The sequence below is a fragment of the Sphaerodactylus townsendi genome, linkage group LG08 (genome assembly GCF_021028975.2).
Source record: "Sphaerodactylus townsendi isolate TG3544 linkage group LG08, MPM_Stown_v2.3, whole genome shotgun sequence".
NCBI lineage: Eukaryota > Metazoa > Chordata > Lepidosauria > Squamata > Sphaerodactylidae > Sphaerodactylus > Sphaerodactylus townsendi.
The window spans coordinates 28,167,143-28,194,635 of NC_059432.1; the positions used below are offsets into that span (position 1 = coordinate 28,167,143).

General features: G+C 44.8%; 1 protein-coding gene across 2 annotated transcripts; it reads left to right on the top strand.

The window, feature by feature from the left end:
* Window positions 1-1,611: 1,611 nt before the first annotated feature.
* On the top strand, window positions 1,612-27,188 carry NPFFR1 (neuropeptide FF receptor 1). 2 transcript variants are annotated; one of them, XR_007245287.1, is made up of 5 exons: window positions 1,612-2,263; window positions 7,303-7,605; window positions 24,393-24,492; window positions 24,922-26,379; window positions 26,546-27,188. XR_007245287.1 is itself a non-coding variant. In XM_048506174.1 (4 exons), the coding sequence occupies exons 1-4, from the start codon at window positions 2,248-2,250 to the stop codon at window positions 25,811-25,813; spliced, it is 1,311 nt and encodes a 436-aa protein (XP_048362131.1). In that variant the 5' UTR covers window positions 1,612-2,247; the 3' UTR covers window positions 25,814-26,405. The 2 variants fall into 2 exon arrangements, 1 of the variants encoding a protein (XP_048362131.1); XM_048506174.1 differs by lacking the exon at window positions 26,546-27,188 and having other exon boundaries at window positions 24,922-26,405.
* The last annotated feature ends 305 nt before the right edge of the window (window positions 27,189-27,493 follow it).

Sequence of the window (27,493 nt, forward strand, 5' to 3'; positions counted from 1 at the left end):
TTTGTAAGGTAGGTTAGCCTTAGACTTGTGACTGGCCTAAGGTCACCCACAAGCTTCCAAGGGAGAATGGCGATTCAAACTTGGATTTCCTAAATCCTAGTCTGACACTTTAACCACTAGGCCACACTAGCTTGCCTTTGACTTGAAGGGTACAATCTGCCTGGGCATTTCTATGGCAAGATCAGATCTCCTTATGGAAATTAAAGGAGATCTACTTGTGAGCAAGGAACCTTTGTGCCTGCCTCACACCTCCTATGCTCTGAGCAACCATGTTGGCAAGGCAACCTTGTGCTCTGCAGCCTTTTGTGCTCCTACTTGAGAATCCCTGGGAGTGACCTTTGTGTGGACATGTGGGAGACGCATTGTGTTCACCAGCTTGAGAATTCCAGGTTTTGTAAAATATGGAAAAATACTTATTTTAAAATGTTTATGGCTCTGAAGATTTGGCTTGTGCCTTACTATACCTCAAATGCTCCTTACTTGAAGAACAAATATTTATGTTCTGTTGGTATTGACCAGCTGAATGTCTTGGCGGAGATGGACTTGTTTTTAAAAAAGCTTTCTCTATTTCAGAAAACAGTGGACCAGAAGAATACCACAAACAAGAAGGGAAGGGAGGCAACGTGTTTTGGGGACGGCTGTGGCTCCATGGTAATCAGGTTTGTAGGCAGAATTTCTAAGACTCTGTTTTTGAGACCTCTAGGTTAAAGCATCTTGGGTGAAACTTCTGGGGAAAACCTTTATCTGTCTGAGGCCCAGGAAGCCACCTCCAGCCAGAGCAGTCAGCATTGTGCTGGAGGGGCAAATGGAGCCTGACCTGGGAGAAGACAGCTTTATATGTTCAACAAAAATCAGGGCTTCAAAATATGACTTTTTTTCCAGATTTGATCTGGCAGTCTTCAGAGGAGACAAAGAAACCGCCCAGAAGTGGTTCTACAAATCTTCAAACTAAAGATTTGGGGATGCTGTTAAAGACTTGAAAACTGCCATTTCTTTTCATTTTGGCATCACCAGGTGGGCACTGTTTTGCTTTTCCTTTTCAGGCATTGGGGTCGTCCCTGAGAATAGCCTTTGTGTGGACGTGGGGAGGAAACCGGAATCGTCTTAGAAATATCAGGAGAGAAAGCTGCTAAGGCTACTTTGACCCATCTGACAAGAGTTAATGGAGTACGTGCTCCTGTTAGCTGTTAAGAAAAGTGAACCAGACAGGTGATGCGCTAGCAGAACAAGGGGTGGCTTCCACAGAATTGGCTTGATTTGATTTTCCTTGCTTGTTTGACATTCTTTCTTGAGGCTCTTCACTTTGCCTGTCCTTGATCAATAGCAGCTGCTGCAGGTGCCAGAGTCGTCCAGTTGTTTCCTTGTGCACCTGCCAGTGGTTGTGGTAACTATGGCACTGTGGGGGGGCTGTCTCCCCCTCCCTCTCTTCTGGGACCCTCTGCGTCTCTCTCTAAACTGAGATAGGAACCTCTTCCTCTTTTGTGTTTCTGTGCTATGAGCTGATTGAGAAAAGAGATTCCAGATAGCTGAGGGGGCGGGGGGGCAGAGCAAAGACAGGCAAGGAGCGAAGCCAGTCGAACAGCTTATGCTTCGGTCACCAGCTGGATTGGAGACCGCACTGAGATTTCAGCCTGCCGCAGCACTGCTGATGGAAATTAGGATCCAGGAGCTGTTTATGAGGAAGGGCTGGTGTATTTGGAGAGACATCCCTCCCCCTAGTTTTGAGAAACGGGAAGCTGCTGGCGAGGGTTTTCAGAGGAGCTTCAGGCAGAAGCCTGCTTGCACTCTGTGGAGGGGCAAAATTCGAATCTTTGCAAAGTCTGTGGGCTTCTTTAACTCAAGTCTCTGTGGGAACTCCACCTACTTCCCCACAAACTGCTTTTTACCTCATGATTATTCCTTCAATTATTACGCTGTTTGCCTAGTACTGACTCTCCGCTGCTCGAGAAGAGAAGCAACACAGTGCCTTGTTTCATCTTCTCATCCTGGATCTGAAATGGACAGTTCTGAAGAAATGAGAATCTAAGCCCACCAGCAGCATCCTTTGGGGGAAAAAAACCTGTAGCTTTCAGGAAAAGGAGAGAGGACTCCCATCTGAGCCAGGCAGAAACCCTTTTCTTTGCTCGAAACCCCACCACAGAGACTGAGGCAAGAGAAGGGAAAGGCTGAAGAGTGGGCTGGTTCCAGGAGCCCCGTCCCACCTGCTGAGCCCTGCCCTCAGAGGAGAACCAGAGGCCCACCTGCACCATGGAAAGTGAGGAAGGTAAGAGCTTCCACAGCTTATTTCCTTTTAGTTCGCTTCAGAGCTGACCTCACATACACCTGCCTGCACACGCAGGTCTGTTAAACCTCAAGTGTGTTTAGCTCCAGGAACTTTGGATGTGTTGTGTGAGATTGATCGGGTAACAAAAGGAACTGTTGGGGTGGGGGATTTTGTTTTCAATGTGCAAAAGATGCTTTATGTTGAAGAGGCAGAACAACTGGAAGGGGAGCGGAGGAAGAAAGAAGCATCAATTCCCATCTGTGGGTCCCATAAGCTTTAATACTTTGCCCTGTTTCTTTAAATCGAAGCAACTAAACTGCGTCTAACAGAGACAGCTTTGTTATTGTCTTACCTTATCTGATGGTTTCTTATTAATTAAACATTTCCTAGGTCCTAGAGGTTTGCCTTCAGGGTTTTATTGTACTGGCACATATCCAGAACTGACTGGCTAAAACTACATGCCGGGTTTTGAGAGTCAAACAGAGACAAAATGGGGGAAGCTGGATCGCTAGAGATTGCTCTGAAGAACTGTCTCTCGTGTTCGTTAGGGGCGTACCACCCAGGGGGACATATTGGGTCAAATATCCCTGGGTTGTGGCCATTTAGTCATGTGGGAGGGGCGGAAAATCACCCTCACACCCCTCCTCCTTCCCTCGGATTCATACACTGACTTCAAGACCTGGTGCAAAAAAAAGTTGTTTGGCCGTTGTGGGGGAGGGTGGCCACCCATCCATGGGGGTGGGGGGGATCAAATTTTGCACCAGGCTACATTTTCCCTAGATTCACCTCTGGGTTTCAGTATAATATTACAGGATATTTTAAAAAGCATTCAGACAAACTTGGTAATCCATTTTCATCCAGCCTGGAAAAATCACAGCCCTTCCAAGACTGTGCCATTTCAACATGCAAGAGGGGATATTTATGTGTGAGTGAGTCGGCTAAGCGAAGCCTATACATGCCCCCTTCCCCAGACATTGGTGACTCCAGTATCAGGGCATGCAGGGCTTTTACTCCAAGCACAGCAGTGTCATAAGTATCCCCCTTGATCTTCCTAAGAATAGATGAAGAGCCCTGCTGGATCCTGCCAAAGGTCTGTCTAGCCCAGGGGTCTGCAACCTGCGGCTCTCCAGATGTTCATGAACTGCAATTCCCATCAGCCCTGCGGCTATGCTGACAGGGGCTGATGGGAGTGAACATCTGAGCCAGTTGAACCCTAGTCCTTAACCTGCTATTTTACCCAGTGGACAGCCATGTGCCCTTGGGGAGCTCACAAGCAGCCAGCCCACTCCTGACTCCAGTCCTCACCGGTGGTGGGAACTGCCTCTGAACATGGAGGCTCTGCTTAGTAATGGCTAATAGGCACAGATCTTGCTCCAGTGTAAGACAGTGGTCATAATTCATTAATATGGGAGAAATTAAGGAGGTCAGGTGGGGATGCAGTAGGGAATTTGATCCCAGCTTTGATATTGCTTGTCCAAGTTTTTGTTGATATGTGTGTATGGTGTGTGAGAGAGACACATAGAGAGAGATGCACTGCCTCTCTGTTTACTATTTGTCTTCTCTTCTGCGAGGAAAATGGCCCCTTTAATTCACTCTTCTGGCAAACCATCCTGTTGCTTTCCGCTGGTCCCCAAACAATTCACAGTTTTCTCTATGTTTCACATAAAGTCTCTTCTTAAGGTGGGAACAGCCAACCAAGTGGACAATCAGAAGAGACTGGTCTTTAATCCAGCCCTTTCCTGTCCCAAGGCTCCTTTCTCCTCATTTCATTTTTTAAAAAGCTTGCTTATCGTTCCCTGTCTTCTGGTGCCACTGGAGTTGGATTCAAAACTGCCTCATACATCAGCTGAACACCTTGACTGAATTCTGACAATGGGCTCTTTCGCGTTGGCAGAGCAGAAGCCTGAGAAAATCAAACTTCATTTCTCAGAGGCCGGGCCTGAATTTATAGAGCGGGTAGTTGAAGAGAAGAATGGTTTTATTAGCTTCTGCTACGAGGGGACACGATGAAGGCTCTGCCGCAGCTGGAAGCCAGGAAACACAGAATCCATCTATCACCCGCCCCTTTCTTAGAGGCAAGAAATAAATAAATCAAGAGTGTATTTGACTTGCATCGAGACAATTTAATTGCTTCTTGGGCTTTCTAGGGGCTGTTCCAGATAAAATAACTTGTAAAATAATTTCCAGATAAAACAACTCGTAGTGTAAATTTAGTGCTGTATTTATGCTAAGATGAATATAACACCGCTAGCTTGTTATCTGGGTCTCATATCGCAGAGGAAAGGAACAGCTTTGTCAGGGCAGGGAGAGCAGGCAAGGACTTTTGTGGCTGAATTTCATTCTTTTCTTCTTTTAATCATCATCAGCCGATGGGGTGTGTGCTGTGTGAGAGAGAAAGTCCCAAAGCAGGTGTCACCAAGTCACTGAGGATTCTAGAGCACACCTTTTCAAACTCAGCTGACATGCAAGGACCAAAATGGGTTCTAGGCTCATGACCTGCTTTTGCTATAATGGGCTGCCCTGGGCCACAGCAACTGCTGCTGGCTCCAGTTGCCCCAAGGAACCACCGAGAAACACTGAAAAACCAGAGGTTCTGATATATGAGATGGTGCAATGCAGGGAAGGAAGGGCTGCCAACCCCCAGGAAGCACCTGGAGATCCTCCACTGTTACAATTGCTCTTCAGACAACCAAGATCAGTTCCCCTGGAGAAAATGGCTACTTTGGAGGGGAGACTCTATGACATTATCCTCTGCTGAGGTCCCATCTCCCCAGGCTCCCCCCCCCCCCCAAATCTCTAGGTATTACCTAATTCAGAGCTGGCAACTTTAGGGGAGGGTGAAAATAGACTGGCTGGGGGAGGGAGGTCTGCATTTTTTTTTTTGTTTTTAAAGGTGATCCAAATGTGAGCCTCTGAAAAGTTAAAATTAACCATTGCAATAGTCAGAATACGGCAGGGACATGGGTAAGGCGGAGGGGGGGGGGGTTCCCTCGGGTTCAAACTCCTCCCATTATATGTCCGGCTTACTTGAAACAATGCATGGAATGGAACGGCCGGAAAGCCCTCAGTCACCGAACCCACCCCATAAAAAAATCTATACCTACGTCACTGGTGCGGCATACTCTTGTGGGCAGTAGTAGATAGTTTGAACGTTGTTCAGTGATGTCATAGACAACGCTTCCATGAATGCTTGTTGAAAACCTGCTACTAAATTCCACCTGAACCCCAAAATGCAAAGACTTGTCAAGAAACCACTTATTTCTTTTGACATAATGTTATTATATGAGTGATGGAGAAATATAACATCTCCACGCGTGAAAGATGCCAGGATTCCTGAAGAGCATCTGGACAACTGGGCGATTTTTGCAGTCCCAAAGAATCAAGAAAGAGCCTTAGGGATGACCTACATTGCAGCGTAGCGGGACGTTCATTCAGATGTTTTGGGAATGTCACATTCCTCTCTCTTTGGGCATCAACATGAAAGCTGGTTGGAATCAGGGTCACTTTTGGGTGAGTGTACAGGGATCTGGACCTTTTTGTGACTTGTCATGGCAACTCCTGGACTCTGGAAAACATCTGACTTGTTTACTTTATCAAGGGGACCTGGAAGATGGCATCCCTACCTAGAAACAACCTTTAACCACCTGATGGCAACATTGATCCTTTATACTGTGACCACATGACAGGAAATCATGTGGCAAAAAGAGAAGATGCCTGATTTGACCTTCTTTTGAAGTGTTCCAAAAGTGTGCGGAGTATTAGAGGGTCCACTGGGTTTATCAGTTTTTAAACTGTTCCCTCTAACTGGTCCTTTAACATAATATAACTTTAATAGAAGTTTGATCTGCTAGCAATTAAGATGTGATGGGTCATAGGAATCATATCACTCCAGTCACAGCCAATCTACACTGGCTTTCAATTGCTTTCCAGGCACAATTCAAGGTGCAGGTCTTGTTCTTCAAAGCTCTGAATTGTTTGGGACCAACATACCTGGAGGACCATCTAATCCTTCATGAAGCTGCCTGACATTTTCAGAGGCCCTGCTCTGGGTGTCCATGCCTTCTGAGACAAGGCAGGTGCCAACCAGGGCAAGTCCTTGCACCAAAGTTCTGGAATTCTCTCCCCAAGGAGAACTGTCTGTCCCCTTCTGTTGTTGTTTTCTGCTAGGGGGTGAAGACTTCTTTGTTTCATTTGGCATTTCCTCAATGATTCCTCCTTCCTAACTGACATTTTAATGTATTGTCGAAGGCTTTCACGGCCGGAATCACTTGGGTGCTGTGTGGTTTCCGGGCTGTATGGCTGTGTTCTAGCAGCATTCTCTCCTGACGTTTCACCTGCATCTGTGGCTGGCATCTTCAGAGGATCTAAAGAAGATGCCAGCCACAGATGCAGGCGAAACGTCAGGAGAGAATGCTGCTAGAACAAGGCCATAAAGTCCGGAAACCACACAGCACCCAAATGACATTTTAATGTGTCGTATGCATCTTAGCTATTTTTAAAACTCTTTTTGAAGTTGTTTTAATGATGCACATTGGGGGTGGGGATTGCTTTTGATGGGTTTTATAATGTCATTTTATCTTAGATGTTTCAGATTATTAACATCGTTGGCGACCCTTGTAAGGGCAGAAAGGTGGGATATAAATTGTGTAAATAAACAAAACTAAATGTAGCCTGCCCATTTCTGCCCACTAAGTCTCTATTAAAGATGCTAAGTTTTTTCTTTCCTGGCCAGTTAGCAACCTTAGGTGGAACAGGGGAAAGTGTTTGGATCAGACTATGCAGGGAGTGAGAGGACAAAACAAGACAGGGAGAGGTTTTGCTGGGACAGGGGTCTGTTATACCACCTGGACTAAAAATTGGCTTCCCTGTACTATCCTGTTGTCTCAGGGAGTGGGGCCATAGCTCAGGGCTCTACCATCTGCTTTGCATGCAGGGGACCCCAGGTTCAGTCCTAGCACCTCCAGGTAGTAGGTGATACCAAAAACACAGAGGTACCTCAAAGAAGTTGATTTTCCTTCTCTTTCTTGCCCCCGCCTCAGACAACACTTTCTCCCCTTCCAAAAGCAGCCCGAAGAATGAGATCCACAGCCCGCTTTACAAGGAGAACCACACCTTCTCTGCCTATTACCAGCACTCTGCCCCAGTGGCCGCCATGTTCATCATCGCCTACATCTTCATCTTCTTCCTGTGCATGGTGGGCAACATGCTGGTGTGCTTCATTGTGCTGAAGAACCGGCAGATGCGAACCGTCACCAACGTCTTCATCCTCAACCTGGCTATCAGTGACATCTTGGTGGGGATCTTCTGCATGCCGACCACTCTTGTGGACAACCTCATTACAGGTGAGTGAAGAAGCAAAACAGAAACTTGTACCAGAGAAAAATACAAACGTAAAAGAGGAGAGTGAAATGACTTGCTGAACACAGTCCCAAGTGTAGTTAGGGCCATGGCATTGACTGATCTATAAAAGATGGACATTTTGCTTTGGGAGCTAGGTTGATAGCTGTTGTTGATGTCCACAGAAGAAAGTGTCATTGGTGGACATGTGTTACAGAGTATGAGTCTCTTCTTTTCCTATCCTAAAATATATCCTTTCTTTTAAGTGCAGTCTCTGTGAATAATAATTGCTGTACAGATTGACAAATATTGGGCCATTATACATGGAATGCTTATCTTGGGACTCTCCACTGTGCAATGGACTTATAGTAGAGTTCCCTTGCATTTTTCTGTTCACACATAAGGAGGCAGCCTGCAGCACAGTTTGCTTGCTGAACTCTGCTGGGCCGCTGCTTCTCCTGCTTCTCTTAACTCCGCCCATAAACTTAGCCTTAAAGGCACAGATCACATCACACCCTGTAGTCTTAAGACTAGAGTTGATATACTATCCCCCTCCTTCCCCTATGCACCCTCTCTCTTCCTGTCTTTGCTGCCACAGGAGAAGAAACAGGCTTGTTTTAAAATAGAGTCTTATTTGAAGTAAGTTTTTAAAAGCCCTCCCTATCATAGGGAAGGGTGAAAGCAGAACAGGGGAGGTGTGGTGGAAACAAAAAGAAGCCTGTACTGTTCCTTGCATGTCAACTCTCTGTTGTTATTATTATGGTGATATATTGATGCATCAATACGACCATTTAGAAAAGCAGAAAGGAGCCAACAAAATGGAGGGGGTGAGGAGGGGGAAGGAATGGATGGCAGTGCAAGGGAGTGGGAAGGCTGGCCGTGGGCAGAGGGAAGGTGTCCAGGTTGGAGCTGTGCTCACTGGCAAATCTGCCTACTGTGGTGGTGAAGCAAATTGAAAGGCATGCTAGAAATGGTGTTGCTTGCTGCAAAGAGAATGAAAAGTGAAAGTGGGGCTCCAGGAAATAGGTCTGTACAAGGAATCTTGTCACGATGGACATTCACTCCATTGCGCAGGCAGACAACTTATGCATAATTGGCCATTGCATATGTGGGTTAACTATGTTGAAAGGCAGCATTAAAGTATTGGGATAGATTATTCTTTTAAATAATTGCAGGAAAAAAGAGCTACAAACTTTGAAACAATTTTATAGCAAATTATTCCCAAGTATGTGGCATTGTTCCTTTCTGTTTTGTTGTATACACCTGACCTGCAATATAGCTACATTGCATGGCTCAGCCAAAGATGGCAGGATCCATACACTAGAAATGGTATGGAGACATCTAAGTTTATTTGATATGGAGACAATTGTTTTGGTCTCCAGTCTATGATGCTACCAAATTTCACAGCATAATAATTACAACAGCTTTATGCCTTCATCTGTAGTCCTAGAGGAGGATACTTGAACTGCAGGACAAGGGACTGGGAAATTAGTATTCCCAAGAGAGACTAACAGAGCAATCTTTAGCAGTGTTACACTCTTCTAAGCCCATTGACTTCAATGGACAAAGGGTGTAACTCTGCTTAGGAGTGCACTTAAGAGTTTCTAAATAAAAACAAGATATAGTTGTTAAGTTGTATACAATAAAGGGATGTATGGGGTGCTAAAATAAGTTACCAGCAGTTCGACTTGATATTGATAATCGATTCATTTTGCCTGATTATCTACCACAGAATCCTCATTTTCATTCTTATTTTCACTCTCAATATTCTTGGCTAAGTTTTTGTTAATGTACCAAAAAGCCTCCGATTCCAGCTTCTCACCACAAATAATTCTACTGCAATGTAAGGCTCTGAGTGTCCTGAGGTAGTGTGATGGACAGAAGGCTGATAGGCACAGAAGAAAGCTCTGCCACAGAGCAGAGCTCTGTCAGGTTAAATAAACCAGTTCCAAAAGATTCCTCAGGTTCAATGACTTATTGTTCGAGGCTGCAGCATCGGGAATGCTCCTCTGACAAGACAGGAGGAGGTTCAAAGTGTTGGTGTCTGTGTACCTTATTTTATACCTTTACAAACATCCCTCCCTATCCTCTGTCCATTGGCTGGATTAAGAGGATGAACAGACTGGTCCTCTCATCACCATTTTGCCTTTCCACCCTTCGCCCATCTTGTACCTCTATATTTGGTGAAGACTTAAGTCAAAAACATCCTACGTTCCCTATGTAATGGTTGCTATACCAACTAAGCTTTATTCTGCCTTTATCGATATTTTTGTACTCTTCTGCTTTTTCTTATCGCTTGTGGGGCCCTACCTTTCTACATTCCTGTGTGTTTACTAGACTTTCTGAAAAGTTCAGTATTTTTTTTCCCAGGCTGCCCCCTCAGTTTCGCTACCTAATATATATTTTTATATAGGGTGCTTGGTTCTTCGTGAGTTACTCTAATACAACTTGTGTGGTGAAATATATTTCCCTTATGGCTTAAGACATAATAAACTAATATCTCTATCAAAGCTGTCTGCCCCTGAAGGGAAAATCATCCATTTAGATGAGTCCATAGGAGTGCCGCTCCAGCATCCAATCACTTTTGAGAAGGGGGATGAGATGTGGGCGCAAACTCAGGAGAAGGGGGAGTTGAATTCTCCCTCAGGGAGAGATCAGGGACAGCTCAGGAAAAAGAGAAGACAGAGGCCCCTTCCATACATGCAGAATAATGCACTTTCAATCCACTTCCACAACTGTTTGCAAGTGGATTTTGCTATTCTGCACAGCTGCAAAGTGCACTGAAAGTGAATTGAAAGTGCATTATTCTGCATGAACAGAAGGGGCCAAATTGAAGGGTAGTTGTACCTAGTAGTGTGGCACAGTGCTTTAGCTCTATCTCTGCAAGAAAAGAGACTGCTTGATTGTTAGGCCTGTCTCTGGGGATGAGCAGACCTTGTACTATTTAGACCTTGTACTATTATGGGGAAAAGTAGATTAGTGTGGGTGGAATTCTGTATGAGAGGGAGGATGCAGCCTAGTGGCTAGTCAATGAAAGTCTCTTGATGCCTGGAAGCATTCTAGAAAAGTCTAATTACTCTCTGAAGTCATAGCCAGTTTAAATTTTTGTGCTTCAGTCAGGTTTTTACTTTGTTTACCTGGAGAGGTGGGCTGCTAATTTATTCATTTTAAAACAACCTGTAAATGCAAAAATATTCTTAGTTGTTTGTATATTAATCCAGCCTCAGCAATCTCAATAATCTCCTTATGTACCACCAAATTTACCTCACAGCAGCAAACCAAAAGGCTGTACACCTGCTACCCTTGAAAAATCTGTAAGCTGAGGGGAGAGTTTATAGTCCAAAGCAAACCTAGATCTAAACAGTCTTAGAAGGCTGTGTGTGTGTCCCCTCTGTAGGGAAATAAAGGCTTGTCACAGCCAATGCTGGAGGCCAGACCAAGACACCGTACTCTCTGGGCCACCATACATGCAAGTGTGAAACATTGCCAGACCCTATGAGGTCTCCATCTGGGCCTGGAAGTCCTCAATTCCGGCATGGTGCTTCAATATAAATAGTTTATCTTTTGGGTGAAGACCAAGCTATTATCTGGCTGGACCCTTGCCTCTCTTCTCTCCAGAGCAGTCTCCTTGTCTGCCATTCCAAATATTTGCCTGCTCACCAACTGCCAAGTTCATCCATCTGCCTCATTTTGTCTCCAGTGAACTTGCCAGAACTGGTATCCAGTGAACATCACGCAGCAGAGGCAGAGCAAGCACTTGATATTTGACTCAGGCAGGAGAATCAGGTTGTTGCTGGGAAAAACAGAATGCTCAAAGGATCTCTGGCCAATTTGGGAAAAAATCCTTTCTGATCCAACCTGTGGGGTTAAGTCAGACAGTGAAGAGGATAACCAGCCACCCTAAGGCAATCTTAATGGCGTCTCTTCATGCAATATTCTGCATCTAATTTGGGCAGCCTCTGACATCTCAGAGTCCAGTCCAGTTGCATCCAACTTATGGTGACCCATGGAGTTTTCAAGGCAATTGTTTAAGCAATGGTGGTTTACCATTTTCTTCCCCTGCAAGGACTTCCTTGGTGGTCTCCTATCCAAGTACTGACCCTGCTTAGCTTACAAGCAAGGGGGCAGTGAGCAGGGTGGGTGAGCAGCTGCAGCAGGCGAGCAGAGTGGGTGAGCAGCGACAGGTAAATGAGAAGGGCAGTGGCAGGTGGGCACCTGTACAATACCATTCCACATCCCCCAAGAACATTAATGTGGATAAAAAAATCATTCCCAATGCTGTAAATTGCTGAACTCATAGACGATGGATGGATGGATGGATGGATGGATGGATGGATGGATGGATGGATGGATGGATGGATGGATGGATGGATGGATGGATGGATGGATGGATGGATGGATGGATGGATGGATGGATGGATGGATGGATGGATGGATGGATGGATGGATGGATGGATGGATGGATGGATGGATGGATGGATGGATGGATGGATGGATGGATGGATGGATGGATGGATGGATGGATGGATGAGCTCGAATTAAAGCCTGCACAGATATCAATGCAGAAGAAAGAATGCACAAGATCTATGTAGGATGAGATGGAGAACAGAGGAAACCAGTTGTGTTTACTGTTCACCCCCAATATTTGCCATATCAAAATAGCTCTGAGTGGGTTGTAGAGGCAAATTATCCATCTTCCTACTACTTGCCTTCCTGCGATAATTCATAGGGTCAAGAAAAATGAATGAGCAGAGGCTTTTATTTTGGGATCTATGGTGCCATTTTAATGTTTCTTTGTTGATGCTACGGAAGATTTCCACATGAAAGTGATAAATTACAGTGTATAATCAACTGATGTTACAGATTAGGTGTTTACCGAACAAACATAATTTGTTATTTCCTCACCCTCTATCTGCCAGTTATGGTAAAATCGCTGCGTCTGAACTGTGAGTTTCAGGTTCCTGGATTCTAAGATTAACAGGGAATATTCAGCAAGCAGTGGACAATCCAAACGGGGTGCTTGCAAATTTAGCTTCTGCAAGCATTAGCATCCTGGTCACAGTGGAGGAGGGGGGGAAACACACAGAAAATTGAAAGAGCATGACTAATTCCTGCCACTGTTGTTTCTATAAACAGGCCTTCCAGACTTAGGATTCAAGCATATTGGTACATCTGAGTTTGCCTATTGTTGGTTATTTCTACAAATGGCAGACTGCCCCCCTTTGTTTCATATACACATTCATTTCAATGGAGAGCATCAGATTGTAAACCTGGAAGAGAGGCAGGCATGCCATTTTACTGGGAGGTGGGGCTGAAACAGGCTGATGAGTCTGGCCAGGCTGGCTCTTTCTGGAAATAATGCCAACCCAGGAAATGTGTTGTTGTCACTGATGTAAGGTCACCACACCTTTCCCCCTGCATCTCTCAGACTTCTCACAATTTCATAGGTAATTGGGATCACCACAATACCGTAGGTGGTCAGTTTGGTCTCGAATTAATAATAAAATAAAAAGTTTATTTGGATTGAGCACCAAATTTGGATTGAGCACCATTTTCAAAACCTGAAAACTCAAAAATCTTTCTCTCTGGCAATGGAAAAAACGGAGACCTGGTCCAGCGCAATGGGCACTTAAACTGATTCTCCTGTGTCTGAGATCATCCATGAAAGCTTGCGTGATTTTTCTGCAAAAATCAGGAGCAGGTGAAAGTAGAGCCAATCCTCTGTACTTTTCCAGCGTTTTAGGATTCTCAAGGCAAGATTGGTTAATCCCACCCCCAACGAGGTTGCCAAGGATGCAGTGGCGTACTGCCCACGAGGACATGTGGCGTCACATGTCCCTGGGTGGAGGCCATTTAATCACGTGGGGGAGGCAGAAAATTGCCCCCCTCGTGGCCACATCCCTCTGCTTGCGGGGAGCGGAAGCAGCGGCTGCGGGGCGATTGCTGGGCTGCCCTTGCTGGCGATGCTGCCGATGCCACATGCTCACCAGCCTGCCTGGTGAAGAACCCTGCGCATGGCGTCTGGCGCCCGCTGGCCACGACCATGTCTCCCACTGGCGCCAGGGAGAGGGAGAGGTTGGGAGGGGGGATTCGGGCACAGAGGTAGGGATGGGAATTCGAGGTCGCCGGCTTCAGGGGCGGGGATTCTGCATTCTGGTCATGGTGGGGGAGGGCGGCTGCCCATAGGGGGAGTGGAAAACTCAGGTTCTGCCCCAGGCTACATTTTCCCTAGATATGCCTCTGCAAGGATACCGGCGTGATTTTGTGGTTAACAGTGGCAAACTGCAATCTGCAGAACCGGGTTCAACTCCCCACTCATCCACATGGAGCCTGCTGGGTGACCATAGACTAGAAACAATTCTCTTCAAACTCTCTCAGTCCACCTACCACACAAGCGGGAGAGCTGCTTCGGGCAGGGAAGGGTGGTCGGGGCTTGGCACAAATCTGCCAGCTTCGGGAAACAGCAGCATGCCCGGGAGAGGCTGTAGAAGTTGCCCTCCCCTGCTGCAGCACCGAAAAGTGCTCAGGCAAGAGGAGGAGGGGGAGCGAGCAGTGCAGGTGAGTGGTGAGAGTTGGGTGGGAGGGCAAGCAAGGGGGCAGTGTGCAGGGTGGGTGAGCAGCTACAGCAGGCGAGCAGAGTGGGTGAGCAGCAACAGGTAAATGAGAAGGGCAGTGGCAGGTGGGCACCTGCAGGCAGGCGAGTAGTGGTGGAAAGTGGCCAAATGCACCCCCACGCAACCCAGCCAAGTGGCTCCTGGGTCGTATGCCTCCTCTCCCCCACCCCCCAGATATGCTATTGCACCCAGCCAGCTTCATGTGGAGAAGTGGGGAATCAAACTTGATTCAACAGATTACAGTCTGCCACTCTTAACCACGACACCACGTTAACTAACCATCCCAAATCCCTATAGAATCCACAACTGGTTATATCAGATCTGCATATGAATTCCAGCTCAGCATCTTAGCCCTGAAGTCTGCCTTTGAAACCCTCCTGATTAATTACAGCAGCCATCAAGCTGGGAGGTGGAAATACTCCCCGCACTAGTTTATTTTTAAAATCTAGTTTGCATCTATTGAGTACCAGCATGTTATTGAAAGACAGGTGCCAGACAGTCATTGACGAAAAACATTTGCCGGTGTAAAAGCATAACACAATTATTTCTTGAAAAGCTGAATCATTATCCTCTTCACTGAAAGTGCTGTAAATTTAGCTCCAGTTTCCTGCACCAGGTAAATGGATAGATAGCTCATTGAAGCAGAAACCATATTTTGGCCGTTAACAACATGCGCTAGGAAGACATCTCATTGTTTCCCTTTTTGGAGTATTCAAAACACTTCACATTTAAAAGTCTGCACAATAACCCTGCAAGGTTGGTCTCTCTTAAAGACTGATTCACACGTTACAAAGTCCTCATGACAGCCACAAGAACTTTAGATTCGAATTACCCACAGAGTGATTGCAAGCAAGTGAGTGGGGAAAGGGTGCATATGAAGTGTGCACGCGAGGCACACTGGAAGCGAATGAGTGGCCATGGCCCTTCCAGGTGCTCTGTGCCATGGCAGCCCTCTTCAGCCCTGAAGAAAGTCCTAGAGCAGGGGTCTGCAACCTGCGGCTCTCCAGATGTTCATGGACTACAATTCCCATCAGCCCCTGCCAGCATGGCCAATTGGCTGATGGGAATTGTATGGGCTGATGGGAATTGTAGTCCATGAACATCTGGAGAGCCACAGGTTGCAGACCCCAGTCCTAGAGAATGCAGGCAATGTGGGTAACTGTGTGCAGTTGGTGGGAGGCTGCATGGGCAAATGGGATCTTCTGCTGTTTTCATTGGGCATTTGGATTTTTCAATATGCTATCTTCATTGTATGCCTATGTTTTGGTGACTGGTAAGCCACTTAGCTTTTGAGATAAGGCAGGCTAGAAAACATTAAATATATAAATGAAGGGGGAGTTATGCATAGTATTCTTTGTTGAAGTGTTGGATTAGGATCAGGGAAACCCAGGTTCAAATCCACCCTCTGCCACAAAGCTTGCTGGGTAACCTTGGGCCAGTCACGTCTACATTAGCCTAACCTACTGTGAAAGGTTGCCCAAAGCTGACTACCTTACCAGTAAGTCACCAAAACCAGGGCTCTTTCTCCAAACACTCTCAAACACTTTCTCCAAATACTCTCAAAATGTTATTATAAAGGAAAAGAAATAATAAAATCAGTTCTCTCTCAGCTCCAGACTGTTCCAAGTATTTAAAAAAATACAATACAAGGCTATTCAGCCTAAGGCAGAAGAATAGCAAGAACAACAAGAAAATCTTTAGAAGAATCCCTTATTGATCTCTTTAAAATGAATCTCTGTAAAAAAGATGTCCTGGGTTTTATAGAACAGGCTCATCTAAACCATTTGATCAGTAATTAACCAGTTGGGTGTCAAATAGAATTGAGTCTTCTAAATGATAAGGGAGGTGACCCCCACCAGAGCATCCTTGGCAATTAAGCCCTATCTGTCTGGTTTAGAATAAAAGATAATTCCGTTATCTGAAGAATAACACTACTTAAACTAAACACAAAAGCAGTTTACAACTTTAGCGAGGCCAAATGGTTGCACTGTAAAACTACCTGGCAAAACCAAATGCTTGCCCCATAAAAGACCCAATATACAAGACAAATGATCTCGAAGTAAATTTAAAGGAATATATACACTTTATTCACACCTACCTCACAGGATTGTGGTGAGGACAAAAGTGAGAAGCTCCATGAAAAACAAGGATGATAAAATGCAATAGACAGACAGGAAGCTGGAGCTACTGGTAGACATGATAAGATTACAGATCCGCGTGGATCTTTCTCTAATCTGCAATATGGTGTGGGCAGAGCTGTCTGTCTGCTGCTAAAAAAAGGGTCAAAAATCAGACTGTTAGAGCAACATTTTGTATCTGTGCCAATATTTCAGAAATCTTAAAGTGTCATCCTAAGCTGCATGATGATTTTCTGAGTCCACTGAAGTCAATGAGGCTTAAAAGGGTGGATAGTTCTCTTAGCATTGCTCTGAACAGGTGTAATGCTGTTTCCACTCTGGCTTAGTGAAAAGGCGGTGGAAGAGAGCTGCCGGCAAGTGATTTGCTGTTAATCCCTCTAACTCTGCGAGTGAGTGGAAGTGTGATAAGGAAAGACCACAGCATTGGAAAAAATCTCCTTATGCAGAACTGCAGATGTAAAAATGCTTTCCAAAACACCAAATCCTCTTTCATTTATTAGCTTAATACCTCATCCCAGTAAAGCATATCCAACCGCAACCACCGAAACCAATGTCCACTCTTTTTTTCTCTATAAGTAAATATGTAATAAGTGCCAACTAATGTTAGTTTCCTTAATATTTCCCCATATGGTAGCTGCCACCAGGAATATAAATTCAAAAAAAAAACACCCTTTATCTCCTTTTGGTAGTGTGCACGAGCTTATAAGGCAAAGTGAATTACCTACATGATTCTAAGGAGAATAGGATGGGATTTCAATGTTTCTTCAAACAAAGTAAAATGTTATTTATGATAGGTAATTTCAAATTTCAAGCAATATATTTACAAAATAAGATAAAATCAAATTGAGGCAACAAACACTTTGAAGACTTCACTCAACATAAATTCACTCGGACACTTTCGGACAGCTTCTCTCTCTCTAATAGTTATCTCAGACTCTGTCTTTATTTTGTCTAGCAGTTTCTTGAGGCTCTGACTTTCTCTGTATTTCCTCTGACAACACTGACTAATTCTCTCAACACTGGGTCCTTTTACTCAGAAGCCCTAACATAATCTGCCATGCTAACACAATTTTAACTCTCTCTGACTCGAGTTTTGACACTCCCGGTCTCTTCACTCTGAAATCCTGTCAGGAGTAGCAGTGGTGTAGTGGTTAAGATAGTGTGACCAGACATCCTGCTTTTGGCGGGGCAGTCCCGCTTTTAAGCAATTTGTCCCGCGTCCCGCAGGGTTTTTTAAATCTCCCAATTTTTGGAAGGCTGCCGTACTGCCTTCTGGGGCACTCCCCTTTTCCCGCCCTGTCACAGGGCGGGAAACAGGGGAGCACCCCAGAAGGCAGTGTGGCAGCCTCCCACGCACGCGGCCGCAGGAGCGCACTGCCTTTTGGGGCGCTCCCCGGTTTCCCGCCCGGTCACAGGGCGGGAAACAGGGGGCGCCCCAGAACTCTGCGGCAGCTTCCCGAAACAGGAGGCTGCCCCAAAGGTACGCGCCTCATGGCTGGCTGTCCCAATTTTTTTAAAAAGGTGAAAATCTGGTCACCTTAGGTTAAGAGCAGGTGTACTCTAATCTGGAGGAATCGGGTTTGATTCCCCGCTCTGCCGCCTGAGCTATGGAGATTTATCTGTGGAATTCAGATTAGCCTGTACACTCCAACACATGCCAGCTGGGTGATCTTGGGCTAGTCACAGTTCTTCTGAGCTCTCTCAGCCCCACCTACCTCACAGGGTATCTGTTGTGAGGGGAGGAAGGGAAAGGAGTTTGTAAGCCCCTTTGAGTCTCCTATAGGAGAGAAAGGGGGGATATAAATCCAACTCTTCTTCTTCTTCTTCTGTCCTCTCTGACTCTCTCACACCTTCTGCTAGTTCAGCACAGCCCACTCACATGCACACTCTCGAGTCAACAAATCATATTGCTCTCTCATCCCCCTTTTGCCTTCTTTCTCTCTCCAACTCAGCTCTCAGTTTAAAGTCACACCCACACACACTAAAATCATTACATTATTATGGCAGCACTTCAGAGATTTTTCAGGGGCAATGCAATGACCACTTGGACATGTATAAGCTGATTGGTCTCAGAAGGCCCACTTAGCTAAGTGCCCAGCAAATTTTCCTGTTAGGCAGGCAACCAGTTGGAGTTTGACCAATTTTAAGGCCAAGTTTATGTTGGCCAGTTCACCCTTGTTCAGTAGCTGATGTGCTTGCCTGACAAAACAAATGCCCTTTTATTGATTGATAACAATTTTACCCTGCTTTTATTCTAGAGTTGCCAATTTCAGGGAAGATCTCTAGGCCTTGCTTGGAGGTTGGCAATATTACACCATCCTCACTAGGATCTAAGGGCAGCATGCAAAAGGTAAAGATAAAGAATAAACTGTCTGAATATTCCTTTGCAATCCTTTGAAAACAGAATTCTTTTGCCAGACTTCCCAAGGCAATTGGAACAGCACAAGATAAGCAAAGCATAACAGATACTATGAATGTATTTTCAAAGGTTTTCACAGCTGGAATCAACTGGATTTTGTGGGTTTTCCAGGCTGTGTGGCTGTGGTCTGGTAGTTCTTGCTCTTAACGTTTTGCCCACATCTATGGCTGGCATCTTCAGAGGCAGAAACATATCTTACCATGACTTGCTTCTGAAGATGCCAGCCATAGATGCAGGTGAAACATTAGTAACACAGACTACCAGACCACAGCCACTCAGCCCAGAAAACTAACAACAGCCAGATATCATAGGTCGATTGTGCACAAGGTACCTGCTGCACAATGGGGGTGAATATCCATCACAGCATGATTTGTTGTACTGGAGCCCTGCTTTCACTTTCCATTCTCTCCACAGTAAATAAAACCAAGGCTGGAGGGATATGGTCCCCAGCTCCCCCGCTTCGCTTCCACCCTCCCTTATGATCAGGAGGGCTTTTTACACTTTATTTCACACAAGACTTTATATTAAAACAAGCCTCTCTCTTCTTTGGGCAGCAGCAGCGGGAAGAGACAGAATATATGTGTGGAGGGGAAGGGAGGAGAAGAGAGTAACAGCTCTAGTCTTACCGGGTAGAGATCAATGCCTTTAAGGCTAAGGTGATGGGCAGAGTTAAGAGAACCAGGAGCAGCAGAGGCCCAGCAGAGTTCAGCAGACAAACTGTGCTGCAGGCTGTGGGCTACCTCCTTGCATGTAAACAGAGAAGTGTGAGGAGACTGTGCTACAAGCCCACTGTGCAGTGAAGAGCCTTGAGGAAGGCATTTCATGTATAATGGGTCACAAAGTATGACAAAAGTGTCATTCATTTGAGTAGACAATCCATTCAGAACTGAAAAACTCAGCCCAGAAAGTTCAGATTTACAGAGTTTTCTGAATGCCCCAGGTGACAGAGCCTGTCAGAGAAACCATTCCACAAAGATTGGGCAGTCATAGAGAAGGCATAGGCAATGTGATCTCTACAAACAAGAATAACAATAAGAAGGCTTTGCTGTATTGAACAAAGAAGAAGAGTTTGGATTTATATCCCCCTTTCTCTCCTGTAGGAGACTCAAAGGGGCTTACAATCTCCTTCCCCCCTTACAACAAACAAAAATGTGAGGTGGGTGGGGCTGAGAGAGCTCTGAAGAGCTGTGACTAGCCCAAGGTCACCCAGAGGGTATGTGTTGCAGTGCTTAGGGACCATACTGGAATCAAGTTTCTGAATGGCCATGCAAAACAGTTGGTTTATAGTGGCATGTCAACCTTCCGGCATTTTAAGGTGCATATGTGACTTCAGTCCAAGTTATTCAGGTTGTGATATTTTATTTTATTTATTTGTTTGGTTTTATCAGCAACATTTGGATGCTATCTTTCTGCCCAGTAAGGGCCACCAAGGAGGCTAACAGTTAAAACAAAACATTATAAAAGCAATTAAAACACAAAATTAAAATACATGTTAAAAGCTCACAAAACAGAAACTAAAGCATAGGACAAGAAGGACGGATCTTTGATCCAAATGAAACAAAAAAAATCTTAACTCGTTCACCTAAGACAGTGACTGAAGGGAACAACTGAAAGAGTTTTGGTGCCATGCTGAAAAGGCCCTGTCTTTAATCTCAGAAGTGCTCAACAGGGCCTCAGAAGATGAGCTCAGCAGTCTGATGGCTTTATGTAAGAGTCAGGCATAGTGGTCCAAAGTAGGTCACGAGGCTGCAGCTGTCACTTCCAGGAGGATTTAGGGTGAGGGGATTGACATGCTGAGAGGTCACGTCTGGTTTTCATTGGATGTGACGGCAAAACACCAGCTTGTGCATGATTCCATTTCCTCTTGCTGATACATGAGGTACTGGCAGGCTATCATATGAATTGTGCCAGGAAAGACTGGGAACCATGGTAGATGGACCAAACTGGAGGGATGGTCCCTATGACCAACTCCAGTCAATCAAAGCATTCTGCACCAGTAGACATTCCCAACCAGTTTTCAAAGGCAGTCTGATAGATCTGGGCTATCTTTTTTTCCAGTCTAAAAAATAGCAAAACCAAAGCCAAATAATATGTTTTTAAAAATCATGTTAAATTGCTATTTACCTTTCTGTTGTGCTAATAAGGCAAACACACAGTAGTCCTAGTGTCATCAGTAAACGTAGCAGAGGCAGGTTGCTCTAAATGTGATAGATCAACCCACAAGAAGCCACACAGTTTTGACAAGAGTTGCTGACCCTTCCTGAACCCACATTTGCCGCACTACTAGGTAGCCTTCGTGTTGCGCTGCAGCTAATTTGCATTGCAGATCAAATTCTGAGTCATTACTAGGCAGTGGAGAACATTCCCACTCAACCATGCATGTGTTAAAAGCGGGAGCTTTTAATTTGCCAAAATCACTGTTTATGTTTCTGAACTACTGTTAGCACTTCAGCGTAAAGACAGATTGATCCCTCTTTTTTTGTTTTGTATCTTTTTAATCAGCAGGATAATTAGCTAAGAATCAATTGCAAGATCACTGTTCATGCAAATACCTGCCCATTTCTCTTTTCTACTCTCATGTTAAAATATGACTTTGACTCTCCTTTATTTGTACCTGGAGGTTGTGAGACTTGGAGGTCCCCCGGAATTACAACTGATCTCCAGACTACAGGGATTGGTTTCCCTGAGAAAATGGTTGCTTTAGAGCACATAAAGTACATTTCCAAGGCAGCCATTTTCTACGGGTGAACTGATCTCTGTTGCCTGGAGATCAGTTGTCATAGCATAGTGATGGCGAACCTTTTTGAGACCGAGTGCCCAAATTGCAACCCAAACCTCACTTATTTATCGCAAAGTGCCAACCCGACAATTTAACCTGAATGCTGAGGTTTTAGTTTAGAAAAAAATGGTTGGCTCCCTCTTCCTCTGCCCCACCCGCTCGAGCAGGGGCCAGCCTGCTCTAGCCTCCAGCAAGTCCCATGCATGCTGCTCTGTGCCTCTCTAGCATCTCTGACTCCTCTGTGCCCCCCCCCCTTGGGCAGCAGCCACCTGGAGCACAGGCATTAGGCCCGCCAGCTGAGTCCTCCCTGCTCACAGGCAGTGCCACCTCTGACACCCGTGCCATAGGTTCGCCATCACTGTCATAGCAGATTGACAAGTTAAAAGGCAACTGAACTCTCATTCAGGACTTTGCTGCTGTTCTTCTGTTCCTCAACTCACTGCTTCTACCATAGGTGGATTCTGCACAGCATATGTGTAGCGGGTTGCAGTTGTTATAAAGGAACCCTTTTTCCCTTTTCCCAATCACATGTGTGCCCTTCACCCGCTCAGGCAGCAATTGGAGTCCATGGAAACAATCCGGGTTGCTTTCATGCCTTCATGTGGAGACGCTTACCTTTGTTCAAAAAAATTCCTGCAACACATGCGTAGCTGCGCAGGGATAGAGAAATGAATCCCCACAGCCATGCCGATTGTCCCACAATCTGATTGGCTGCACCCAAGTGGCTGAGTACGCGGAACACTCACTTTAAAAAGAAAGAAAAAGAGAGCTCCCTGCACCAGCCAGGCAATAATGAATGTGTTGCTTGTACATCGGTCATACTTGCTGCCACAGGGAGAAAACGTGCTTGGGGGACCTTGCATACTGTCGGGCACTTAGAGAATCTGCCCACAACTTGCTGCGGGACCTACACAGAACTGTGGGCAGGCACATTCTTTCTGACATTTCTCTTCTTAGGTGTGGAACCTAAAGTGACCGGGTGGAAGGGAGGGAAATAAAGGGTCTCCCGCCTGTTGTGTTTGCACTGGAGCGCCTCCAACCGGGGATTGTGCAAAAGAATCACTGGTTTAGCAATTTTCCAAAAATCCTGGATTGAGAGGAATAAACAGGCCAAACTCATTCTGGAAACAGGACCTGTGCGAAGTCCCCCCTCCAAATGTTTTATATAACGTCCTGCACCCATTCTATTTGGCCTGTGTGGAATCCACCATAGACTCTCCCTCCTAGCTTCCATTGGCTCAAATCACTTCCTGCAAATATTACCCCCATGCAATCTCTTTCAGTTCATCATGATTTAATCTATGGCAGGTCCTCCTATCCTCTGCTGGTTGGTGAGAAGGTAGGGTTGGCAGGTCCCCCGGCCACTAGCAGTAGGGTTGGGGCAGTAGGGTTGCCAAATCCAGATTGGGAATCTGCTGAAGTTTTGGGGATGGAGCTTGAAGAGGAGAGGGACCTCAGTGGGGTACAAGGCCAAAGAATCCACCCTCTAAAATGATTAAGAGTTCTTCTGTGATTCAGTCTACCCTGCAGACTTGGCCTAGCAGGGGTCTGCAACCTGCGGCTCTCCAGATGTTCATGGACTACAAATCCCATCAGCCACTGCCAGCATGGCCAATTGGCTGATGGGAATTGTAGCATCTGGAGAGCCACAGATTGCAGACCCCTGGGCCCTAAAGTGATACTGTAAATATCCACTCTGTACCAACAGCTTTAGGTCCCAAAGAACCAAACAAAATGCAATAATATCTAAAAAAAAACAATAATATTTTCTAATATTTCTTATTTATCTTTCTCAGGTTTGCAATTATCCAATGGAGTACAAAGAAAATATATAACTTCTGTTCTATAATTTCACAAAATAAATTTCAAAACAATATACTTCTATGTGTTCCTTTCCTTTCAATCACTCATATCTATCCAACAGTTTATATACACAATATTTGTGGGCAATTAACCACCAGTATTTCATTGGTATTTCTTCAAAGGCCACTACCTGCATTCAAAAAAATTAATATATGAATAATTATGGACGAATCCCTCCAAGTAACATACATCACACAAATTCAAACTGTCATGAATTTCTTAATTCTGGGATGTAAGTTACCCCTCTTACTAATTGTAATGATCTGCAAGTAATTAAAGTTTGGTATCATTTGAATTACGGCTTTATAAAGAACATTGTGTGGTTGGTTTTTAAAAGATGTTTTGAAAAGATGACAAAATGGTTGTTAAAAAGAGCCAGCAGCAACATTCAGAGATCCAGCTCTGCTTCTGGAAGAACATAGAAATTCTGTTTTTCCTCAGTGGCAATTTTTCTTCCAGCTGAGCACAGAATTTCCATCTTCTAGTTAAAAAGAAGCTACTGGTAAAGAAGGATCTTTCCTTAGAGTCTGGGATAATTTCCCTCCTTCTATGCAAGATGTTCAGTTTCTTGGGACTCTTACCCAGGATACTGAATTTAAGAATTGACATGAAAATATTTTAATGAGATGTACAGTAGTTCATGTAGACTTTCTTGAGATGCTGGAAGCATTATTGCCACAGTGTGAACATTATGCTCGAGCTTCATGTGATATATCAGATATTAGGGACTGATGAATGAACCCCTGTTTATTATATAGTAGTAGTGGGGATTGATGTTAAGGAATTAGCAGTGGCACTTAGAAGAATCTGTCTGCAAAATGTCAATCAAATGTAATGTTTATCACATCACAAATCTTTGACTTTTATGTTCTGTTGCCTTAAGCAAGGCTGAAGTTTGGTAGCTCTCATTCATGAAGCGATTCTCTGTTGGGGGCGATGAAGGAAATACCCACTTGTGACATTCTGCTTATAATTCCAGGCTGGCCGTTCGACATTGTCATGTGTAAAATGAGTGGGCTGGTCCAGGGAATGTCAGTCTCTGCTTCGGTATTCACGCTGGTGGCCATTGCAGTGGAAAGGTACGTTTCACCCCTTTGTTTTCTGTACTTTGATATTGACAAGCTGGAACGGGTCCAGAGGAGGGCAACCAAAATGGTAAAAGGTCTGGAATGCATGCCCTACGAGGAGAGACTTAGATCTCTCCAAGACAATACATGCGACTAGGTTTTGACTTGTGTCTGCGGAAATCGTTACCTGAGCTCGACTCCTCCGTTTCTCTGCACAGCAGCTGACTCGTGTCTTCGGAGCCAAGTTCAGAGGGCGGGGTTACCTCCCCATGGCACTCACAGGCAAAATGTTGGGAATTGCTGCTCTGAGGTGCTGTAATAATTTACTTGTTTATGTTTTGCTTTACATGAAGCTCTTACACAGCTCACATTTCAGAACACCAATGGACGTGTCTATACTTCTTCTTGTTTCTAAATGTATATCTCTTCTTTCTTTCCTAGGTTTCGTTGTATTGTGTATCCATTCAGACAGAAACTTACTCTAAGGAAAGCCTTGGTCACCATTGTTATCATTTGGGTCTTGGCCTTAATTATTATGTGCCCTTCTGCAGTTACTTTGACTGTTACCAGGGATGAATACCACTTCATGCTGGACGCCTACAACCATTCCTACCCGTTCTACTCCTGCTGGGAAGCCTGGCCCGATAAGGAGATGCGGAAAATCTACACAACTGTTCTTTTTTCTCACATCTACCTTGCCCCCTTCACTTTGATTGTGATCATGTACACTCGGATTGCTTTCAAACTGTTCAAGTCATCAGCATCCATAAGAGGTTCCCACTCAGAAGAGAATGAGGGGAGAAGAGTCTCTAAAAGGAAAGTAAAAGTAATCAATATGTTGATCATTGTGACGTTGTTCTTCACTCTCTCTTGGTTGCCTCTGTGGTGTTTAATGTTGCTGACCGATTATGGGAACCTCACTGAGCATCAACTTAACCTTGTTACTGTTTATTTCTTCCCGTTTGCCCACTGGCTGGCTTTCTTTAATAGTAGCATTAACCCAATCATCTATGGGTATTTCAATGAGAACTTTCGGAGAGGATTCCAGGAGGCCTTCAAAGTCCAGTTTTGCTCTAGGGAAAGAGAGCACAACGACACGTATTCCAAGAGGAATAACAGTGGATTCATGTATGGGGCTCGCAATCGGATTTTTGTTGAGGCTCAAGGCAGTGATTCAGCGCAGCCATCTGAGACTGGGCAAAGTAGTTTCCTAAGAAGTGGACTGTTTCCAGCGAGGAATGGCCGAGTAGCTAACCACAGCTTGGTGGTGGAGGATTTTGACAGTAAAGGTTGCTTACCCAATAATGCTAGCATCCCAGCTTGGGAAATTTAAGGGAATTTGAGATCCCTGGACAAGATGAAATGACTTTACTAGACATGATTACATCATTTTTGGAGCATGTGGACCAAATGCATGTCAAGTAAGATTCTCAAGACCAAATCCTTTCATCACTGTGGATGTCTTTGTGAAGATATATTGGATCTGTGGGACTTGGTGTTCTTCAAGTCCTGGTTTTTGATACCTAAATGTGGAATAGACTAGTTTTTATAAAGTTTCAATTTATAAATGAATCATTTTCCCTTAAACCCTCCTGTGTATTCAAGAAGGGCCTTGACTGAAGTTACACTTAAAGAGGAACTTGACAAAATATTTTGAAGCAGAACGTCTAGACAGGAGTACATATGACAGCTATTGGTCAGCTATTACATCTATTGGACGATACTGGCTGGGCTACCTCAAAAAAACAAACAAGTTATGAATGAAATTGAATGGGAAGAGAAACCTCAAAGATCAGAAGTATAAATAGGAAGGCAATCAATCTATAGTACAATGCATACACATATATACAGAGTCAACAGCAGGTCAAGTAATTGGTACTCTAATGCTGGTTTATAATAGTCCCCTTAACTTGTATGAGATTACACTAGGGCAGGGGTAGGGAACCTGCGGCTCTCCAGATGTTCAGGAACTACAATTCCCATCAGCCCCTACCAGCATGGCCAATTGGCCATGCTGACAGAGGCTGATGGGAATTGTAGTTCCTGAACATCTGGAGAGCCGCAGGTTCCCTACCCCTGCACTAGGGTGAGACAAATGATGTCATAGCTGTCACTTCCACAAGATCAAATTGCATGCCCTGTTGTATTTTGTAAGGGGGAGCCTGTGTCCCCCAAAGTTCCCAAGTGCCACCCAGGCCCGCTTAAAACCGGATGTGATTGGCATGTTCAGGACAAACCACACTGTCAAAATCTCAGTATAGGAACTAACCAACAGTATGATTATTTCCTACGAGCACTGCCTGGGATTCTGTTTCATAAAAGTTACAAATTTACAGTAGTTTGAGGATATAGCATGATCTACAAATCACTGAAGTTAGCCTGCTGGCACTTGTGAACAAGTTTAATTTTACCTATGTAATGTGATTAAACCAGTTTCTGGCTTTGTTTTGTTTATGTAGGTTGCAGCCATGGTATCTCTTTCTTAGTCCGGTGAGACAGACCTCTCCCAAGCACCTGAAAAAGATATGGCCAGTGGTGGGATTCAGCAGTTCGCACCACTTCGACAGAACCGGTTGTTAAATTATTTGAATCCACCACTGGATATGGCCCTCATTAAAAAGCACCATGTATGATCCATGGTTCTTTAGAAAAGACATCTTGATGTAGTGTTACTAATCACTTGTGTGTGTAAAGTACAGTCACAGCTCTCTTATTTATTTATTTATTTATTTAATTTCTGAGGCTTTTATACTGCCCCATCCCCGAAGGGCTCTGGTGACCCCAGCAAGGGGCTTTCAAGGCAAGTTCGAAGCAAAGATGGTTTGCTATTGTCTTCTTCTCATTAGTCTTTCTTGGTGGTCTCCCTTATCCACAACTGACCCTGCTTAGCTTCTGACATCTGACAAGATCAGGCTATGCCATGCTGCCTTCCCTCCCATTAATCACTTACACAGCAGTTTATATTAAAAAGTGTCTCTTTTTTCCTATTTACCTCAAAAAATGCAGTTATTAT